Below are 23,894 nucleotides of genomic sequence, written 5' to 3'. Positions count from 1 at the left end.
CAATATGTTGTCCTGGTGTTGCCTTTACGTGGCCATAGTGATTCTCTGAGGCATGACTGCTATTGGCCTTTAAGGTGGAAATTCTGCTCTCTTTTGAATTTCTTTGTCGGGGGGACTGGGACAATGCTCAGACCAGGGCTAATTTTTTCCCACTATTGAGGCAAGACCCTTCTATGTACTCTACTCAATGTCCCATGAGTCGTGAAGTTTTCCATTCTGGTAGTGGGAACAAACACTATTCCCAGCTCTGTGTAAGTGCTGAGTACCGTTACTTCAGATCCTTTTGGATGGTTCTTTCCCTAGCCTTGGGTAGTTTCTTTCCATGTATGGGTTGATCAGTCTCCAGCTGAATATTCAAGGGGGAGCCTCTCAGAGCTTCTGAGTTCTCTTTCTTTGTAGCTCTCTTCTTTCTCATTCTCTGTCCTGTGTCCTTTAGCTGCCAAAATCTCCCCGGACATTCAGCATTGTCTCTTTAGCTCAGAATGTTCGCCAGTCTGTGTCTTAGTTTCTCCTTCCTATCTGTGGTCTGAAAAGTCTCTCAAGGCAGTAAGCTAGGGCTATCAAAGGGCTCATCCTGTTTTGTTTACCATTTCTCAGGGAATACTGTCCTTTGTTGGCTAATGCCCACTACCTTTACAACCATGTTTTCATATATTTTGTCTATTTTTTTGTTGTGTCAGGTGAGGAAGATATCTGGTCTTTGTTCCTCTGTGTTGACTGGAACCAAAGTATAAATTTTAATAAGACTTAATTGAGAGTTTGAAGATAACGCAAGGGAAATAAAACACATGCTTACAAAGGCAACCGTAGGCATCTATATTCTGAGTCCATAGGTTCTGCTGATGTCCTTGTAGCTCCTAAGCCCATGTCCACACAATGGCTAGCTTTCCAGCCTTTCCCTTGCCATGATAAGGCTTTATTTATTATATAAAACATTTTTGCTCCTTGCCGTCAAACTGGCTCAGACATTTTAAAGGAGGGTCTTTGCTTATTTTTAAACATCTGCATAAGTTTAGGACCTAGTTGAAGTCATTCTCCCCTCTTCCCTGCCCTCCCTCCCCCCAAAATCAATCTGCTTCAAAGTTAAATTTAAGCTCCTACCTCTTAGGAGCTTTCATATTCTAAATGGCTGTTTCCCAATTAAAAACAAATAAAACCAACCCCCTAGTGCCCAATCTCAGCCTGGGAACTTCTTTATACCAGAGTATGTTATTATATATTGAATCAATTAATATGTACTAGTGCCTGTTACATGTGTATGGTATATTAAAGCACACATAGAAGGGTGGCCAAAGGCATGACTAGAAACCTTAATTGAATCATAAATATAATGTTAATTATAAAAGTTGGAGGAAATTTGATCTTTCAAATTTCAAAGTACTTGCCCATTTTCATTTTGGTTGTTCCCCTTTCTCCTGTGGATGTTTTGCTTATACATTGTTTTCTTTGATTTGCACGTTTATAATCAATATAATCACTTTTAGAAAGTGGAGTTGAACTTTGAATGTAGTGAAGTTTATACCTCAGTACTATATTCAAGCAGGCATTTCATAATGGATTTTTTGAAGATTAAAAAGAGCGTGTTTGATAGGAAAGGAACAAAATGGCTCCAGTAGAAAGAAACTTTCTGAATCTAGTTCTTGTGGTATTTTCATGATATTTAGTAAAAAGTATTTGCTTTTATGTATGGAGTGGGATTTCTTAAAGAAAAAATGTAGTTTTTATTTATATGTATTTTAAAAGTAAAATTTCTTATTTATTAAACTTCAAGGTAAAAGTGTTATAAGAAAGATTGGGAATTATATTTCAGAAGAATAGACTTCCCACATGTAGACTTTATAAAGCACAGATGCTAATAGATGTTTATGTTGAAACCAGAATTATGAACTGAAACCAGCTGAAAAGAATTGGAAGTATTGCAGAGGATGGAGGGTGGTAAGTCCAGTAATAGAAAGTTTACTTACTGCATCTTTATTAATGTATTTCAGGAGTGACTTTTTTTTCTCCCAACAATGCTACTTGGCTGGCTCTTCATATTACCTTAACAGAGATAAAGACTGTAATAGTTGTTTAATGTTTAATGACCTTTTTCTGAGTATGGCTCTCAGCCAGTTGTTCAACATCTTAATATCTTTAGAGTCAAGAACACATAATTCTTTTCAAATATATATTTAATTTTAGTATTTGAAGTTAAACACAGTATTCTACAAAGCCTATCATAACTTTCCAATTCAGACACATAACAAGAAAAGATAATCTTCTTTTTGTGGGAATTCATTTGCTCTCTTAATTTCAGAGGTCACTTTAAGTTTTCACAGTCTCCTAGCAGCAATTCTGACTTACAGAGAAACACATAAAAATCACCATTTACTGGTCTTAAAAATTTACTGTCTCTACTAGAAATTTCCTGAGAAAATAACAGCTAATATTTGTTGAGTGCTTTTCATGTTCAGATACTGTGCTAAATATATATTATAAAATATATTTCATTTAAATGTCTCAGAAACACTATGAGATAAGTAATATTTTTATCCCTTTCCTATGGATGAGGACGCTGAAAGTATTTAAGTGTCCAAGGTCTCAGAACTAGAAGTGGCAGATAAGAATTTGATCTCAGACGTGTCTGACTTCACAGTCTGAGTTCCTAACTTGGTATTGCTTAAGAGAGCTAAATGTTTTGATAACATATTAACAAGTTGAGAATGTCTCAGACCCTTTTCACAGGTTTTGTCCGCAATAAGGAATACTATTCTTTGTTATTTTTAATAACAATAATTTATTTCATTTTCTTTATGCTGAAGATCATGAATAAATGGAAACAAAATATTTGTGGAGTAAAGTAGATAAGACAGGCCCTTTTATATGTTGTTGGTGAGATGGCTGTGTTTGGAGAATTTTTTGGCAATGTATTTCAAAACTTAAAGTTCATTTACCCCTTGACTCAGCAATTCTGCTTTTAAGAATTTATGTTACAGCTAAATTTGCCCATGCATGCAAAGATATATGTTATGGATGTTCTTTGTAGTATTGTTTGAAATAGGAAAAAGTTGGAAATAATTTATGTATTCAATAGTGGCCTGGTACATAAAAACACACGGAAGAGAATCAAGAGCCCAGAAATAAACCAAGCATATACAGCTAACTAATATTTGGCAAGAGAGCCAAGAATACTCAAAGGAGAAAAGACAGTCTCTTCAATAAATGGTGCTGGGATAATTGGGTGTTCACATGTAAAAGAATGAAACTGGACTCCTATCTTATACCACTCACAAAAATTAACTCCAAATGGATTAAAGACTTAAATGTAAAATCTGAAACCATGAAATTCCTAGAAGAAAACATAAGAATAAATCTTCTTGACATGGGCCTTGGTAATGATTTTTTGGATATGACACCTAAAGCATAAGCAACAAAATAAAAAAAAATAAACAAGTGGGACTAGATCAAACTAAAACGCTTCCGTATAGCAAAAGAAATCATCAGAAAATTAAAAAGACAACCTATGGAATGGGAAAAAATATTTGCAAACCATATATCTGATAAGCGCTTAATGCACTGTTGGTAGGATTGTAAATTGGTACAGCCACTATGGAAAACGCTATGGAGGATTCTCAAAAAATTAAAAATAGTACTACTGTGTGATCCAATAATTCCACTTCTGGTAATATATCTAAAGCAAACAAAAACACTAAATCGAAAAGATATCTGTATCTCCGTGTTCATAGAAGTGTTATTTACAATAGCCAAGACATGGAAACAACCTAAGTGTCCATTGATGGATGAATGGATAAAGAAGCTGTGGTATATATATAATGGAGTATTATTCATCCATAAAAAATGAGAAAATCCTACTATTTGAGACAACATGGATGGACCTTGAAGGCATTATGCTAAATGAAATAAGTCAGACAAAGGAAGACAAATACTGTATGATTTCTCTTATGTGTGGAATCTGAAAAACAAAAACTAAAACAAGATCAAATTTATAGAAAAAGAGATCAGACATGCAGATACCAGAGGTGGAGGGTGGGGGGAGGGGGACTTAGATAAATGTGGTTAAAAGGTACAAATTTCCAGTTATAATATAAATAAGTACTAGGGTTGTAATGTACAATATGATGACTATAATTAATACTGCTGTATGATGTATAGAATTGATAATATAGTAAATCCTAAGAATTCTCATCACAAAGAACATTTTTTTCTTTTTTCCCCTTTTCTTCTCTTTTCTTTTTACTGTATCTGTATGCGATGATGAATGTTAGCTGAACCTACTGTGGTAATTATTTCACAATATGTATAAATCAAACCATCATGCTGTATGCCTTAAACTTATACAGTGATGTATGCCAATTATTTCTCAACAAAACTGGAAAAAGAACTTACTAAAAAAAGGGAGGCCTGGTAAAATAAGTTGTAGTATATCAATAAAAAGTAACTTGATTCAAGCATTAAAAAGAATGACAATGCCAGTTAATTAAGTCTTTAACTAAGTTCCAACCACTGCTCTCATTTAATCTTCATAAAAATTGTAGGTATTATTATTAGCTCCATTTACAGTGGAGAAAAATGAAACATAAAGAGGCTAAGTGGCTTGTGTCCACACTGTTAATAAGTTCTTTGCTCTATTGCCTCGTGGTCATCTGTATCCCAATGTGAAAAGAAAATAAATTGATAAGTGAAAAGAACAAATTGTAGAAAGTTTTTCGTATAATACTGTTTGTGAAAAGAATCTATATCTTCTGTATGTTCCTTTTATAACATATAATACCTATCTATGTTTTCTCATGACATAAAATCTTTCAAATATATGAATGTATATGAATATATGTGAATATACTAATAAAACTAATATGAATTTATAAGTGTACATGTATACATATGCCCCCACATAATACATACATTCATAGAAAAATTTCTGGATAGATATACAAGAACTTAATGGATGTTTTTGGGATTAGTATGGAGACTTAAAAAAAATTGCACTCTATACTCTTTAGTATGGTGAATTATTTAAAAGTAATGAGTCACATATTGCTTTCATAATAAGAGTAAGTTTAAATTGAAAAATTTAAAAAATAGTGGATGTGGTAAATCTTTAACAATTATGTTACTGGAGTGGGGTAAAGAGGGACTTTTTCTTGTCATTTTATACCTTTCTGAACTGTGAACTTTGGAAAATAAATGAGTACCTGTTACTTTTATAATAAAACATTTTAAATGAAAAAAACCTTAAAAATAGTGACCATATTTCTCTAACAAGTACTATGAAATATTATTTCTGTGACTAAGTTTAGGGTATAGTTTGTTCATTATATTGACAGTTTAGAATAAATCTGCCTATGTTAAACTTTTATCAGAGATCTGCTGTCTTACTATCTTAAAGGCTAGCTCTTTTCTAACATCCATTAAATTGGAAAGTAACTCAGTGAAGATTTACTTTATTTTTATAAACAAGATTGTTTCCAATTGAAGTCTTAGTAATGAAACCTTTCACAGCAAATGAGATTCAGCAAATGCAGAAGTTGACAGCAATTTTATTAGATGCTGCTAGTCAATTGAGTACAATTTTCTTGCGGGAAAACGATATCCCGCTTCTCAAACTCCAGAGCGTTTATCAAAAACAAATGTCAGTTTGAAACTGCATTGTTTATTAAGAAACAATGTTCTAGTGTCAAGTGACAGTATTTTAATATTATCCTTAGTCATGGAATGTACTTGGAATTAGGTTGGATGATAAATGCTGCAACAGGCATAAGTGAAATTAAGGTATAACTTATTTGGGATTATGTGTTTCAGGTGAAGCTCTGAAAGTATCAGCTGAGAGATTTGCAGATGATCCCTGTTATCTCCCAAAAAGGGAGGCTGTGGTTCAAGCTGCCCGTGCCTTGTTGGCTGCAGTTACCAGACTCCTTATCCTCGCAGATATGATTGATGTCATGTGTCTCTTGCAGCACGTGTCAGCTGTAAGTAAAAGATGGCTTAGTTTACCTTGGCATTGTTCTCACTTATAATTCCATTTTCTGAACCTGGCATCAATCCGAGCGCATCCCGGCCTCACTCACATTTCTTAATGTCACCCATCAGAAGATGACTGGATTGGGTTGTGAAACTAATGCATACTTGACAAGAATGAAGCCAGAAGTTAGTCTTAAAGCCAGTGGGAGACTGAAAAACAGAAGATGACTTACTGATAAGGAAATGGCTAGGAGAAAGTTCTAGGATTTTGACCATTTAAATTATTATGTCCTATATAAATAAATATATAGTAACAATTATATAGATAATATAGAAAACAAATATGTAAAAATAAATAATTTGAGAACGAGAAACTTTAAAGCTTAAGGCATGTGGAAGCTTATCCTAGTTTGTAAATGAAAACTACTTTGCCAGCTCTTTTTTTTTTAATTTATTTAAATAAAGGCATTTTTCTTTTTTTAAATAAATTTATTTATTTATTTATTTATTTTTGGTTGTGTTGGGTCTTCGTTTCTGTGCGAGGGCTTTCTCTAGTTGCGGCGAGCGGGGGCCACTCTTCATCGCGGTGCGCGGGCCTCTCACTATCGCGGCCTCTCTTATTGCGGAGCACAGGCTCCAGATGCGCAGGCTCAGTAGTTGTGGCTCACAGGCCCAGCTGCTCCTCGGCATGTGGGATCTTCCCAGACCAGGGCTCGAACCCGTGTCCCCTGCATTGGCAGGCGGACTCTCAACCACTGCACCACCACGGAAGCCCTGCCAGCTCCTCTTGATCTAAGATAAACAGTGCATGTTTGCAGGTAGTCTGTGTTGTCTGTACTAATCCATTATGAAAATGTATAAATGGATTTAATAAGAGTAAAGAATATATTTTAACTAGGAGAGACTACAAAGGCAGCAAGATATCTTGTTTGCTTTATTTTGTTAGACAAAACCATTTAGCAGAAGCTTAGTAGAAGGAGAATTTTATTTCAGCCTTTTTCACTTTCTTATTTAGTTTGACCAAGTCATTAATAGTGTCTAGATGAGAAGGTTGCAAAGAACCCTTTGGAGTCGCTGCTCTTTCTCCTACTTTAAATAGGACCCTTGCTCTTCTGTTCATAAATACATCTGCATTTTCATAAGGGCGCTTGGTGACTGTAGTATCACTACTTTATTAGGCAAATGATGGCCTTGTCTGATTGACCTTCTTGTCAAAATCATTTTCTCTAATTGCTAAGCTAAACCTTTTTTTTTTTTAAATCTTTATCTTACTTACTAATGTTTGTTTTAACCCTAGAGTGACCTTTCCTTTATACTTTCAGATTCCTTTTCTTTTGATAGTTTTATTACTGCAAAAAAGGCAATTTGGCACCTTTTTGTTGTAGCTGTTTAAGTAGCTTTTCAGGAAAGGGATTAGTTCTCATCACTAGCAACTATCTACCAATAGATTTGTATGTGAGATATTTCAACAATGTTTTTTGTTACTTGGCTACTGGTTTGTTGGATACCTTATACAAATCCCTGAAAATTTCTGAGATTCATTTTTTATGTGTGAATATAGACACTAATAAATGCTATAACCAGAAGTGAGCATGAAAGATTAAATGTCAGGTAATTCCTAGTTCCAATGACCCAGTATTTCCTATGTTTTAACTCTAGATTTGTTGGGATAGGCAGAATGAAAGGCTTTGGTAAGGTGAAAATTACTGCCTTTATAATCAATTAGGAGGTAACTGTATATATATAAGACCACAAGCACCTTCACTACCATTTTAATTGAGTGCCACTAACTACTAGGCACAGTGCTAGGTAATGCACACACATCATATCATTCAAATGAAGCAGGAGGTAATTGTAGGTCAAAGAAAAAGTACTGTTTTTGCAATAAAAATTATACTTAATAGTTATTGAATTTTTATAATGGGCCAAGAAATGTGAGGGTTTATCTCCTTTAATTCAACCTCACAACAGCCGAGTGATTACGATTCCTATTTTATAGATGAAAAAAAAAAACCAAAAAAACCCTGAGGCACATCGAATTTAAGAAGCTTGCTCAAGGCAATAGGATAAAAACAACTTTTGGAACTTAGTACCCCAGGGGCTAGAACAGCTTTTACTATAAATAGCTTTCAGAAATGTTTAGACAAGTTCATGGGCCTATAACAGATTGTTAAGGGAATTTAGGTATGTCAGGGGGAGGAGGCATTCTTAATTCTAGCTATTCTTTCCCACATATATTGGTTCCTCATCAGAGCGTGAACTTGGGCTAGATCATTTAAATCACTTATAAGTATCTGTAATACAACACTGATATTTCACCTATGAAAAAGGGAAGACCTTTGTGGTAAATTGTGATAGTTTTTTATTGTTTCATCCTTATAAAAATTTATATTTGAATTGTATTATTCAACTCAATTCTTTCAAGGTTTCACATAGAATGAAGGCAAATTGAAAAAATGTTTTGGAGATTAAGATTAGAATTATTTAGCCCAATATTCCCCTAAAAGTATTCTGCAGAACCTATCTTATGCAACATGAAAAAAAGTTTTTTTTATGGTCAATGCTGCACACTGAAATTCCCTTTGAATGTTTTTGATGCACATTAGCATTAAAGTTGGTGAGAAATATTGAAGCAAAGAAACTTGTTTAGCTTTGCTTAACCCAGAGTTTCCCAAATTTCTTGACCCAAGAACTCTTCTATAATATATTAATCCTGGAACTTTCTCAGACCATGCATTGGAATATAGTGGCTTAGAATATTTTTAATGTTTATGGTTCTATTAAATTTCTACTTAGAATGAAAAAATCGTAGTGGAGAAACTTCAGTGCCCTTCTACTCTAGTATCTTACTGAAGTAGATAGACTCTCCTACAATATGCGATACACACAACTGTCTAACAATATATGCGATCACTTACTGTGATAGCAATCTCAATTCTGTGAGACAGTGAAGCAGATATTGGATAATTCTAATTGCTGAAGACATTTTTCTCAAACTGAGCTTAAAGCTGCGTCCCTGCTATTTCTATTTACTGCTTCTAGTTTACTTTCTGGAGAAACACAGAATCAAGGTAATAGGAAAATGCATTTTTCAAGTAACTGATGGTTACTCTTAGGACTTACATATGTCTTCTCTTATTTAAGCTAAAAATTTCTTGACCTTTGAACATTCCTTATATGACAGTTTCAGACTACTCTGGATACTCTAGAATTTCCATGTCTTGTATAATCTTGTTTCAGTCTTTTTTTTCTTTTTTAACATCTTTATTGGAGTATAACTGCTTTACAATGGTGTGTTAGTTTCTGCTTTATAACGAAGTGAATCAGCTATACGTATACATATATCCCCATATCTCCTCCCTCTTGCGTCTCCCTCCCATCCTCCCTATACCATCTCTTTAGGTGGTAACAAAGCACCGAGCTGATCTCCCTGTGCCTTGCGGTTGCTTCCCACTAGCTATCCATTTTACATTTGGTAGTGTAAGTATGTCCATGTCACTCTCTCACTTCGTCCCAGCTTACCCTTCCCCCTCCCCGTGTCCTCCAGTCCATTCTCTACGTCTGCGTCTTTATTCCTGTCCTGCCCCTAGATTCTTCAGAACCTTTTTTCTTTTTTTTTTTTTTAGAGTCCATATATATGTGTTATCATACGGTATTTGTTTTTCTCTTTCTGACTTACTTCACTCTGTATGACAGACTCTAGGTCCATCCACCTCACTACAAATAACTCAATTTCACTTCTTTTTATGGCTGAGTAATATTCCATTGTATATATGTGCCACATCTTCTTCACCCATTCATCTGTCGATGGGCACTTAGGTTGCTTCCATGTCCTGGCTACTGTAAATAGAGCTGCAATGAACATTGTGGTACATGACTCTTTTTGAATTATGGTTTTCTCAGGGTATATGTCCAGTAGTGGGAATGCTGGGTCATATGGCAGTTCTATTTTTAGTTTTTTAAGGACCCTCCATACTGTTCTCTATAGTGGCTGTATCAATTTACATTCCCACCAACAGTGCAAGAAGGTTCCCTTTTCTTCACACCCTCTCCAGCATTTATTGTTTGTAGATTTTTTGATGATGGCCATTCTGACTGGGGTGAGGTGATACCTCATTGTAGTTTTGATTTGCATTTCTCTAATGATTAGTGATGTTGAGCATCCTTTCATGTGTTTGTTGGCAATCTGTATATCTTCTTTGGAGAAATGTCTATTTAGGTCTTCTGCCCATTTTTGGATGGGGTTGTTTGTTTTTTTGATATTGAGGTGCATGAGCTGCTTGTAAATTTTGGAGATTAATCCTTTGTCAGTGGCTTCATTTGCAAATATTTTCTCCCATTCTGAGGGTTGTCTTTTCATCTTGTTTATGTTTTCCTTTGCTGTGCAAAAGCTTTTAAGTTTTTTGATGTACTTTAACATTGTAAGCAGATTTGTTTTATGATTAAAGTTTGAAAACTTCAGTGTCTGGACTCCCTGGGTGTCTGCTTGTGCTGCTGTCATTTTATTATGCTCATGGTGTCTTGTCTTCTCATGTGAATGGCTATCTTTGTGTACTAAATGTTACCTCTTCTGGAACTTACATCAGGAAATTCCGCACTGTTTTATTAGCTCTTTGATGTTTTTAACATGAAGTATTTTATATTTCATCAAATTTTGTTAGTTTTCTTCAGCAGAGGGTTGAATTGTGAATTACTAATTTGCTAATATAAGAAACAAAAATCCCCCAAATCATCTCTGTAAATCCTTTCCTATGCATATTCTAGATAGGTAACTGCCATAAAATGTTGAAATCAAAACATCTTGAAATAAAAACAAATGCTTTCATGTGAACATTCCATAATATACTTGGACAGTTACCTCCCTGATTTAATGTCCAGTATTATCTTACCTATTATGATAGCCTTGTCATGCTGTTGGTTCTTACTGATTTTGTGAGCAATTAAAACCTCCAAGTCTCTGAACTCAGACTACTCTTAATCTAGATCTTCCTCCTCAGATACTAGTTTTATCTTTTTATATGTAAAGGTTGATGTTATATTTATATTCATTGCATTTTATCTTCTTAGTTGTCTTTTTGTTATATCCATCCAGATCTTTTTGACTTTTGATTTGTCTTCCCCTCCCAAATTGGTGTCATTTTCAGATTTCTTTAACAATTTATTCATTAAAAATTGTTTAATGATATAGCTTTCTTTTAGGTAACATCAATCAAATATTAACATGTTTTGAATAAAGTTGTTGAAATGAGCTTCAAACTCGCTTCATTTGAATGAATAAACCATGTTTCCTTATTTTATTCTCAAGTACTTTCTCAAAGACCTTTCTGAAATCAAGATGTATTATCTGTTGCATCACAGATTTACCAGTCTAGTAGCCCCAGTTTTAAGGGAAATGAGGTTAGTTTGGCATGACTTACTTTTAATAACCCCATAAAAGCTCTAAGTGACCATTGCTTGCTTGCTTTTATTCCTTTTCTATTTTTTTTTTGACCTTCATTTTTCAATTACTCACATCCTACTTAACTTATGGTTATAAACCACTCATCTGTTGGGATCTCCTTGCCCTTAAGATCTGGATATAATTGGTTTGAACCCTCATTCCACGACCTGTCAAGTACAATGTTCTCCCCAAGATTTCTGCAAATTTTCTTAGGCTCATATTCTCAGGCTCATCTCTGGCTCCAAGCTGTTGCTTCCACAGAATTAGTTTAGGTTATGGATGGTCTTTCTACCGCTATTCTATAGTATGTTAATTCATACTTGGAAGATGACCCTTTTCCCCTTTAACACACACATATACATACAAATACTCCCGCACAAGGCATGTTCATGTATATGGCAAACCTATTAGAAACTTGGAAGGTGGAAGGGAGGGGGTTCTGTAGTGTAACAATATATTCTAAGTGGTTTCAATTTGTATATTAGAAATCTTCAAAATCCTTTGAAGCAACTTCATCTCATTGTCCTTCTACCTCCTTTCTCCCTACCTACTCTCCTTTGTTTTCCCTCACACCCCTAAGGAGTAAGCTACTCTGTCAAGCCACCGTTGACTTGGCCTCTGCTCATTTGTGTCCTCAGATATCACTATGTCTCTTAAATTACATCTGAAGGTATTTTCCTCAATATAAACTGTTCCTTTCCTAAGAACTCTGTAGTCAACTCCCTCTCTCTCTCTCTCTCTTTTTCTCTCTCTCTCACACACACACCCCATCCTATTGTAAAATAATCTATGTTTTTTGTGGGGAGGGCATCAACTTTGAAGATATAGATTTCTTCTTCTGGACACACATTCTTCTTTCAAAAGCAGTGGCCTAATATTTTATTTCTTTTCCTAGTTTTGAATATGATGGACAAAGACCTGCCTCTCCTCCAGTCTTATTATTTTATGCAAGCTTCTGCTCATTTTGGGCTTTCTCCCCCCAATAACACTCACAAAAATCCCTGCTACATTTTTTGGGTATTTATTCTTTATTGCACAGTGTCAAAGAATTCCTCTGCTATCACAATGTTTTCTTAAGTGGCCTTACTCTTTTCTTCCTTATTATAATTTTTTTCTAAATAACAGAATTCTTCATCCCTATTGAGGTATATTTCCTTTCATAAGTCAGGTAAATGAGATATTACTCTACTTTTGATTGATAGTCTGTACCTATATATTTCCTGATTCCTTATCTTTATTAAATTATCCTCTTTCCACTGAGACTGTCCCAGAGATGCAATTATGATCAAACATTTATGAAGACGTAGACTGAGACCACCAACTCATGCAAACATGATTCACTGAGTAACTCTCCGTAGGATAAGTACTGCCAACCAACACAGAGTTAATATGTAATTAAATATATCAAGGGTTCCTGACTTGGCAGTTTTAAATGTATCTAGTTCCTTAAGGAAGTACATGTTTTCTTCTGGGGGGAAATAAGTCCGAATCAAAGGTAAGGGAGGACAGAGAAAAAAAGCGATGATATTTCAGTATGTAATTAATTGTAGAAACTTGGAAAGGCAGTTTGGCTTTATTACCACCATTGCTCATAATTTTCTATGGGAATTTAAGTTTAAAATTTTCTCTCTGGTACTGTTCAAGTTTTTTTTAACTTTTTTGTACTATTTATACATCTCGAGATTCCACATCCTATTTTATTGGCATATGAATTTTATAAGGGTCAGTTTTCTGTGAGAGAATGTTGGCTTGCATATCTCTTGCTTTCTTTGAGGGTGAGGACAAGATGGAGAGCAAAGATGGCTTTTGGCAGCAGGTAGACCTTGCTTGAATCCTGGTTCTGTTGTTGATTAGCTGGGCGACTTTGGGAAAATTAAAAATCTGTGAGCCTTAGTTTCTTCTTCTGAGCTATATGGATAATAAAACTTACTCTGAATACTTAGGGGCCTTGTGAAGATTAAATGATATAATATATAAAATACCTGGTAAGAACTGGTGCAAATTTTCTTTCACCTTCCTTCCTTTCCTTGTCCTACCTTTTTCCACTATGGTACCTTGCTCCCATTTTTCAGCTCTTGCAGTGCAATATTATCCTTATTCCTAAAAATGAAGGGAAATAAATTTGACTCCTGAGTTGAACTAACTTCTCTGGCTTTTTCCGTTATCATACCATAGCCAGTTTTATTTTTTTTTAAATGGGAATATTTGTCCCTTTGGATTAAAAAATAGACTGATGTCATTATAGGAAATGGCACCTCTATTTAATAATTTTTTATGTCAAATACATATTTAATATTTGCTACAAGCATTGCTATAAAGCATTTGTATACTGAACAATAATTCTGAATATGAAGAATATTCATAACATTGACAGAAGATCACACATTACAATAATGGTAACTGAGACTTTTTGATGCCACCTTCTATTGTTAAAATGCAGATATGTACCAGCAAAAGGGTTTCTAAATCTTATTTTTAAAAATACCAGCAGTTTATAAGGAGAGAAATTACTATACAATTAAATTGCTGTTCGAAGCCAAGTATATTCTACAGAAGATTCTAGGCAAAATATGTAGAGAGGTTTTAACGTTTAAAGAAAAAACCAAGTCACAGGACTGGTATTAGATGGAATAGGAGAAATAAGAAATGGAGACAAATAGGACACAAATTGCTGGATTTGTGCTGAATTTCATACTGAAAACTTTAGAGACAAAGGAAATTTAAGCCATGTAAAAAAATTTAACTTTTAAAAAGGACCTGCATCATTCCAGGTAGCTCGAGTTTCATTAATTAGTCCATTTATCAGACAGTTATTTTTTGTGTGTTTACTGTGTGCCAGTCACCATAATATGTGCCAGGGAGTCAGATTTAGAAAATACACTACCATGGTCCTGTTCTCCTTGAATTATTGTGGAGGCATGATGGCAGTTATATCAAGGGAGTGTTTTGAATGAATAATGCAGGGTGAAGTCTGGAGAGTGAGTTAAGTAGACAAAGAAAGTGGTGCAGGCGGAGAGCATTTTAACTGGAGGGAATAGTACATGCTTAAAAACCGGTAGTAGTTCTGAATTTCTGGGATGAAGGATGATTTTGTGGGAGGAACAAGAGTTGAAGCTGCAGAGGTAGGCATAGACCTACTTGTGACAGGCCTATGTGCTAAGTTAAAAAGTTTGAACCTTAGTCTGAAGGCTAAGGGGGAACTATTAAAGATTTTAAGCAGGGAAATGATACAAGCAGATTTGAATTTTAGGACTATTATTCTGATAGCAGTGGGCAAGGGGGCCAGAGTGGAGGCAGAGATGCCAGTGATGAGGTGATGTAGTCATCTGGTTGTGAAATGATGGTGTGGGGTGGGGAATGAATGATAAAAATGAGGGAGGAACAGTCTGCAATTTGGAAAGTGATTGGAATCTGTTCAGAGGGAAAGGGAAGCATCAAGCAACCTTCGAGGAATCTAGTTGGGCTTTGAGGACATTGGTTTGCTGTTTACATAGAGGAGAAGCAGTTTATGGATTTTATGCATATTGGATTTGAGGTATGTATGAGAGATACTAAATATTGAAAGATATATTTGGAGCAAATAAGATTGGAAAGCCTCAAGAAGTAAGCATTAGGAGAAGCAATAGGTTTGTATGAGGTCACCTGGGGGAGGTTTATAGGGTGAACTTAAACCTTTGTTCACAAATCTTTGAGACCTTGTGGTTTGGTGGAATGCTCACTGAATGATGAATCAGGTTTGTGTTCAGTCTTGCCTCAGTAGGGATATTTGGGATACCTTCTCACTTGAGTCCCTGCCCCTGGGGGTTGGTTCATAGTCCAACACTCTAGCTTTTCTGAGGGGGCTCCCCAGAAAACTGGCTTTGTCTTGCCAGTCTTGGAGTTCTGATGGATCCATCAAAGTCTAGCCACCTGGTAGGGGGAAATGGAGGGGGTGGCTTAGACTGGTAAAACAGCACAGCTCCCTGCCCCCTCTGGCTCAGCACAGAGTAAGTAGACAAAAACTGCAGCTGCCTGTTTCTCCATAGGGAGTGAGAGTTGGTAGAAGCCCAGCTGATTGGTGGGAGGTCTTCTCTTGTATAAAGCCAGTCCACAAAGTCTAGGAAAGGTGCCTGCTTTGTCGAATATGTAGACACCAACACAGAGAGCTAAGGAAAATGAGGAATCAGGCAAAGATGTTCCAAACAAAGGAATAAGATGAATCTCCAGAAACTGACCCTAATGAAACAGAGTTATATGATTTACCTGACAGGGAATTCAAAATAACAGTCATAAAGATACTCGCTGAGGCCAAGAGAACAATGCATGAACAAAGTGAGAATTTCAACAAAGAGATAAAAAATATAATAAGTACCAAACACAAATCATGTAGCTAAAGAACACAACAATTGAACTGAAAAATTCAACAGCAGACTAGATCAAGCAGAAGAAAGGATCAGTGAACTTGAAGATAGGTCACTGGAAATAGTTTAGTCAGAGGAGCAAAAAGAAACAAATGAAGAGTGAAGATAGCTAAAGGATTTATGGAATACCATTAAACATTATGGGAGTATCAGCAGGAGAAAAGAGAGATAGAAAAAGGACCAGGAAGCTTATTCAAAGAAATAATGGCTGGTAATACCCCAAATCTGGGGAAAGAAATGGCCATCCAGATCTAAGTAGCCCAAAAGATACTGAAAAACATGTACCCAAAGAAATCTATGCTGGACACATTATACAGTAGTAACCATTATCTGTAGTTTTGCTTTCCTTGGTTTCAGTTACCCATGGTGAACTGTGGTCCAAAAATATTAAATGGTAAATTCCAGAGATAAAAAATTCATAAGTTTTAAATTGTATGCTGTTCTGTGTAGTGTGATGAAATCTCATGCCATCCTGCTCTGTCCTGTCTGGGACATGAATCATCTCTTTGTCCAGTGTATCCATGCTTTTTATGCTACCCGCCTGTTAGTATAAGAAAAACAGTATATATGTGGTTTGGTACTATCCATGGTTTCAGGTATCCCCGGGGGGTCTTGGAATGTATTCCTGCAATAAGGGCAGACTACTGTAATCAAATTGTCAAAAGTCAAAGACAAAAAGGGAGTGAAAAACAACAAACAAGAGAAAAGCAACTTGTCACATACAAGGCAACCCCTATAAGGCTATCAGTGGATTTTTCAGCAGAAACTTTGCAGGCCAGAGGCAGTGCTGAAAGAAAAAAACTGCCATCTAAGAATACTATACCCAGCAAAACTGATCTTCAAAAATGGAGCAATAAAGAATTTCCAAGGTTGTCAGGGTGGTACTGGGAGGGGAGGGAGAGTGCATGACAGGCGGCATGAGCCAGGGAGGCCTGGGAAACTATGGTGTGGTCACTGTGAGCCAAATAGAGCCATGGCAATTGCCATTCGGTCCCAGCTCCCTTGTGCAGTCCTGGCTGGTGGCTCAGCCAGGTGGACCTGTTGGCACCATAGCCTGTGGAGCTCGAGAACATCATAGTGAACATGGTACTACTCAAGGCCAGGGAAGGTGTTTTTTTTTTTAACTAAAAAAAGAGTTTAACAAACAAAAGCGGATGGAGTTCATCACCACTAGACCTGGCTTACAAGAATAGCTAAAGGGAGTACTTCAGGTTGAAATGAAAAGATTTGAAATAGCAACACTACAGCATAAGGAAGTATGAAACTCTGGTAATGGTAAATATATAGACAAATACAGAATACTGTATTACTGTAATGGTGGTAGGTAAATCACTTTTCATTCTAGTATAAAAGTTAGGAGAAAAAATATTTAAAATAGCTATGACTAAAAATATGGTAAAATTATACAACATGAATAGATGTAAATTTTGAGAACAATAACATAAAGTGTGTGTGTGTGTGTGAGAAGTAAAAGTGCAGTTTTTGTATGCAACTGAACTTAAGTTGTTATCTGCTTAAAACAGACTGTTATATTTTATGTAAACCCCGAAGTAACCACAAAAAATACAGTAAAAGTTACACACACACACACACACACACACACAAAGAAATCAAAGCATATCAATATAAAAAAACCAGCAAAACATAAAGGAAGAGAGCAAGAGAGGAAAAGACTGAAAAAAGAACTAAGAGATTAACAAAAGCAACTGATGAAATGGCAATAGTAAATCCTTCTCTATCAATAATTACTTTAAATGTAAGTGGATTAAACTCCTCAATCAAAGGACACAAAGTGGCTGACTGGATTAAAAAAACAAGACCTGGGGCTTCCCTGGTGGCGCAGTGGTTGAGAATCTGCCTGCCAATGCAGGGGACACGAGTTCGAGCTCTGGTCTGGGAAGATCCCACATGCCATGGAGCAACTAGGCCCGTGAGCCACAACTACTGAGCCTGTGCGTCTGGAGCCTGTGCTCTGCAACAAGAGAGGCCATTACAGTGAGAGGCCCACGCACCGCAATGAAGAGTGGCCCCTGCTCGCCGCAACCAGAGAAAGCCCTCGCACAGAAACGAAGACCCAACACACCCAAAAATAAATAAATAAATTAAAAAGCTAGGCTTTAAAAAAACAAAACAAAACAAAAAAAACATGACCCAACTGTATGCTGTGCAAAAGAAACATTAAGCAAACATTGACAGACTGAAGGGAGAAATAGATAGCAATACAATAGGTAGGAGTCTTCAGTACCTCACTTTGAAAAATGGATAGAACATCTAGACAGAAGATCAGTAGGGAAACAGAAGACCTGAACAATAGTATAAACCAAATGGACCTAACAGACATATATGGAACATTTCACCCAACAGTAGTAGAATGCACATTCTTCTCAAATGCACACGGCTCTTTCTCCAGGATAGGTAACATGTTAGGTCACAAAACAAGTCTTAACAAATCTAAGAAGATTAAAATAATATCAAGGATCTTTTCTACCACAATGGAATGAAACTAGAAATTGACAGCAGAAGGAAAACTGGAAAATTCACAAATATGTGGAAATTATATGACACACTTTTGAACCATTAGGTCAAAGTTGGAATCAGAAAGGAAATTAGGAAATTCCTTGAAACAAATGAAAATGAAAATATACCAAAACTTATGGGATGCAGCAAAAGTAGTGCTAAGAAGGAAGTTCACAGAGATAAATCCCTACATTAACACATTATTGACCAGAGACCTATTAATATGTCTTTTGTTACCTGAACGTTATTGACCGGAGACGTATCAATACGTTTTCAGAGAGTGATACAATTAACATCACCATGCGAAGTTGTTAGAGCTTAAAATTGATCAGGGGTTCATTATACAACTTATGATTGTCGTTATCATTCACATTTTGCTCTGTTAGGTTTTTGTTCCAACCTTGTGTGTACTATAAATGCAAGTTTATTACTGTAAAATTTAAAAAAATGACTCATCATGAAATTTTGCGTGAAGAAGAATTTTTTGGTGAATTTCATGCAGATACTTTCTCTGATTGTCCAGGTGACATATATACTAGTGTCTCAGAAGATTATAGTTCTTCAGAATATAGTTCTGATTCAGATGATGTGAATATTAGACCAACAAGACAAAAAACCTTAGTGACTGATTCTGATACAGAAAGTGAAAATGAAACTCACAGTGCTAGAGAATGCTCCTTTGCTTCTACAGAAGAGTGGCTTGAAGACAACATTTCACGAAAATTTGAAGTCTTTACAGGTGTGTCAGGTGTAAATGTTAATGTAATAACCTGCAAAGTGTTAGTGAAATTACAGAATTAATTTTTGGTAATTACTTTTTCGAGTTGGTCGCTTCTCAAACTTGTATTACTAACAGAATGAAAAATCATATAAAAAGTATGATAAGGTTTTAAAATGGACTGATGTAACCAATAGTGACATGAAGAAGTTTCTTGGATTAGTAATTTTGATGGGACAAATAAGAAAGTCACACTGGAAAGAATATTGGTCGACTGATCCCTTACTTGAAACACCTATCTTTCCAAAGATTATGACAAGAAGAAGGTTTGAACAAATGATGGCATTTCTTCACTTTAACGATAACTCAGAAACTCCACTTCCTGCAGACAGAATTTCAAAAGTTGAACCTCTTTTGGATTATTTTCTACCAAAATTTCAATCGATCTATATACCCAAACGAGAGCTATTACTTGATGAGGCAATGATAAAGTGGAGAGGACAACTCAGATTCAAAACCTATAACCCTGGAAAACTTACAAAATATGGAATTTTGGTCAGGATGGTTAGCGAAAGTGAAACTGGGTATATATGCAACCTTGAGATTTACATGGGTGAAGGAAAGAAACTGCAAGAAACAATATTATCGGTCCTACAACCTTATCTTGGTTCATGGTACCATATTTACCAAGACAATTATTACAACAGTGTGTCCACATCTGAAATACTGTTGAAAAATAAAACCAGAGTTTGTGGGACTATAAGAGGGAATTGTGGTCTACCAAACCAATTAAAGGAGAAATCTAAAAATCTACAGAGGGGAGAAATCGCATTCTTATGGAAGGGAGAAATGATTCTTCTTCTCTGGAAAGGCAAGAGGCTAGTCTGCATGGTGACAACTATTCATGATGCCTCCATAGCATCTACAGGAAAGGAAGATAGGAGGACTGGCCATCAGATAACTAAAGCCTACTTGTATATGAGTATAATAAATATATGAAAGGAGTTGATTGATCTGATCAATATCTGGCAAACTTCAGTATCCTCCAGAAAACTCGAAAATGGTTTATTCAATGCTTTAAAATTTGTTGTAGCCTAAATGCACAGAATAAAATGACTTACAAGCAATTTTTGTTAGCAATACCTAGAGAATGGGTAACTGACCATTCTGGTGAATGTAGTGGCAGTCCTGCACCTGGTCCTTCTTGTGGTGTTTCTAAAAGAGCCCTGCGCAAAGATCCACCTTGTCTACTATCAGGTAAAATAAAATAACATATTCTAGAGGAAATAATAACCACAGGGCTAAAAAGACAAATGCAGCCAGAAAGTGTAGAGTCTGCTTTTCCAGGGGAAAGCACAGTGAAACACGGTATGTTTGTAATAGATGTTCTATTCCCCTGCACAGAGGTGCCTGCTATACGGCCTATCACACTCTAATGAAATATTAGAATGCTTTAGTAAGACATGTACAAAGCTTCAAATAAATACATTAAGTGCAAAAAAAGTTGTTGATATTTACTCAAACGTGGGTGTTTCAGTATTCACTTACATAACAAATCGCTGGCCACAGGCGTTAGTTTCTGCAAGAATCCCCCAGTCAATAATGTGTTAAAAAAGAGAAAGATCTCAAGCAAAGAACTTAACTTCATACCTCAAAGAGCTAAAAAAGAAGAACTAAGCTCAAAGTTAGAAGAAAGAAGAAGAAAGGAAATCACAAACATTAGAGCAGAAATAAATGAAATAGAAAATAGGAAAATGAGAAAAAAAACCCAACAAAACTAAGAGTTGGTTTTTTAAAAAGATAAACAAAATAGACAAACCTTAGCTAGACTAACTAAGAACAGAAGAGAGAAGACTCAAATAAAATCAGAAATGAAAGATGGGACATTACAACTGAGGCCACAGGAATAAAGAATGATCATAAAAACTACTAGGAATAATTATACACCAATGAACAATACCTAGAAGAAATGTATAAATTCCTAAAAACATACAACTTACCACCAAGACTAAATCATGAAGGAATAGGAGGTCTGAACAGACCTATAACAAGAAGGGAGATTGAATAAATAATCAAAACCTCCTAACAAAGAAAAGCCTAGGACCAGATGGCTTCACTAGTGAATTCTACTGAACATTTAAAGAAGAATTAATGTCAGTGCTTCTCAAACTCTTGCAAGCTACTGAAGCAGAGGGAACACTCTCAAACTCATTTTATGAGGCCAGATAAGAATACTACAAGAAAAGAAATTACAGGCTAATATCCCTAATGAACATAGATGCAAAAATATTCAAAAAAATACTAACACACTGAATTCAATAGCATATTAAAGGATGATACACTATATGACCGAGTGGGTTTTATGTGGTATACAAGAATGGTTTAACATATGAAAATCAATCAATGTGATACAGCACATGAACAGAATAAAGGGTAAAAATCACATGATCATTTCAATAGATGCAGAAAAAAAGTTTGAAAAAAATTCAACATCATTTTATGATGAAAATTCTCAACAAACTAGGAATAGAAGGAAAGCACCTCAACATAATAAAGTCCATGTATGACAAGCTCACAGCTTACATCATACATAATGATGAAGAGCTGAAAACTTTTCCTCTAAGATCAGGAAAAAGACAAGGATGCCCACTTTCACCACTTTTATTCAACATTGTATTGGAAGTCCTAGTCATAGCAACTAGGCAATAAAAAGAAATAAAAGGCATCCAGATTGGAAAGGAGGAAGAAAAACTGTCACTATTTTCAGATAAGATGATATTATATTCAAAAAAACCCCTTAAGACTCCACCAAAAAAACTGGTAGAACTAATAAACAAATTCAGTAAAGTTGTAGGATATATAATCAGGATATAGAAATCAGTTTCATTTCTATACACTTATGATGAACTATCTGAAGAGGATATTAGGAAAACAGTGCCATTTACAGTAGCACCAAAAAGAATAAAATACCTAGGAATAAATGTAACTAAGGAGGTGAAAGACACTTGTAATACTGAAAACTATAAAACATTGATGAAAGAAATTAAAGAAGACACAAATGGAAAGACATCCCATGTTCATGGATTGATAGACTTAATATTGTTAAAATGTCCATACCTAAAGTGATCTACAGATTCAAAGCAATTCCTATTAAAATCCCGATGGCATTTTTACAACAGAAATTGAAAAACAACTCTACAATTCATATGGAACCACATAAAAACCACAAATAGCCAACTCAATTCTGAGAAAGAAGAACAAAGCTGGAGGCATCACACTACCCTATTTCAAAAATATTACAAAGCTGCAGTAAACAAAACAGTATGGTACTGGCATAAAGAGAGACATGTAGATCAGTGGAACAGAATGGAGAACCCAGAAGTAAATCCATGTGTATACAGTCACTGATCTTCAACAAGGGTGCCAAGAACACACAATTGGGGAATTAGTGGGCATAAAGTTTCAGTTAAGCTATGTGAATAAACTAGAGATCTCATATAGAACGTTGTACCTATAGACAACAACAATGTATTTTATACTTAAAATTTTAAGGAGCACGTATCTCATGTTAAGTATTCTGCCATAATAAAATAGAATTAAATAAATAAATAAAAATAAGTTTTATAGTAATATTGAAGAAAAAAATCTAAATAAGTGTATCTATTTCTCTCAAAAATTCCTTGCTCAGAGATGCTCAATAAATAATTATTGAATTACCCTTTTGTTCAGTCCTCATTCACTACTGAATGGGCATGAGTTTAATGACAGTGGTCTCTTACAATTTTATGGAACTTTAAAATTTATAAAGCAGTAATCTGTAAAGCTAGATTATTTGCTTTTCTAGGTCAAGAGCTATTTCTCTTCTGTTTTCCTCCATTTCTTGCGTGGCTGGCATGTTGCCAGGCCCATGTTAAAGATTTGTAGAATGAATGTGTTTCATTTTTCCTCAGCTGATGTCACAACAATCTTATAAACAGGCAGGCAAGGACAATTTCTCCCATTTTACAGGTAACACAATCAAGAATTGGAGTAGTAGTGACTTGTCCAAAGGTATGAAATTATTAAACGGCATAACAAGGACTTGAACCCAGACTTCAAGGCCAGTGTACATTCAACTCCACAAGACTGCTTCTAGTTTAGATTTCAAGCCCAGTTTTGTTCTATGTTCTTAATTTAACTTTGGTTATCATTCCTTACAGTAAAAAATCATTTGAGATATATGTGTCCTTTAATTTTCAGCTTTAGCTGTAAACTTCCTTTTCATGAGTGATATTATCATCTGGTAAGTTCATTTGGAAAATATGTATGAAAGTCAATGGATTGAGTTCAGAAAATGAAATAATTTTTTTTCTCAATATTACTTCATTTTGGTTGCTCTGTATTTGCCATATTTAAGTAGGGTGGATTAGCCATTTCTTATGCTTAAAACAATTTCTTTTTACTCTAAGCATTAATATTTATAGAGCATTAATATTTTTTCTTTGCTCATTCCTTCCATCTGCTTTAGTTTCCAGAATCTTTTGGCACTATTTCACACTGACATTTTAGGGACACTAAGATCACACTTGGTGATTCAGTGCTTTCAATCAGGTACTTATAGGATACTCTTTTGTATATATAATGCTGTAAGTTTGGAATTTTTTTTATGTTATAGGTAACATCTAGTACCTTGTACAAATGCACAAAATATTAAATAAGGAAAAATGACAACTGTTGAGCTGGCTATTCTTTTGGAGCAATGATACTCAGTATTTTTTCATTATGGGAATTAGTAGGCTGCCGGAGCTGTGGAATTATTTGATTGTATTGATCTGACTACAAGAGGAAGCCAGGGCCTTGGCAGTGAGTGCCAGGGAAACTT

The 23,894-nt window shown here is 35.3% G+C and overlaps 1 protein-coding gene across 1 annotated transcript in view; it reads left to right on the top strand.

Moving 5' to 3' along the window:
- The window catches only part of CTNNA3 (catenin alpha 3), a 1,637,417-nt gene that overhangs the window by 76,481 nt on the left and 1,537,042 nt on the right, over positions 1-23,894 (top strand). The window contains exon 3 of the mRNA XM_068548855.1: positions 5,800-5,966. Within this exon, the coding sequence (XP_068404956.1) occupies positions 5,800-5,966 (167 nt within the window). The remainder of the gene's footprint in view (positions 1-5,799; positions 5,967-23,894) is intronic.

This window comes from Eschrichtius robustus, chromosome 7 (genome assembly GCF_028021215.1).
Source record: "Eschrichtius robustus isolate mEscRob2 chromosome 7, mEscRob2.pri, whole genome shotgun sequence".
NCBI classification, from domain to species: domain Eukaryota; kingdom Metazoa; phylum Chordata; class Mammalia; order Artiodactyla; family Eschrichtiidae; genus Eschrichtius; species Eschrichtius robustus.
Note: the sequence above shows the minus strand (reverse complement) of the source record. Positions and strands in the feature narration are given on the sequence as shown.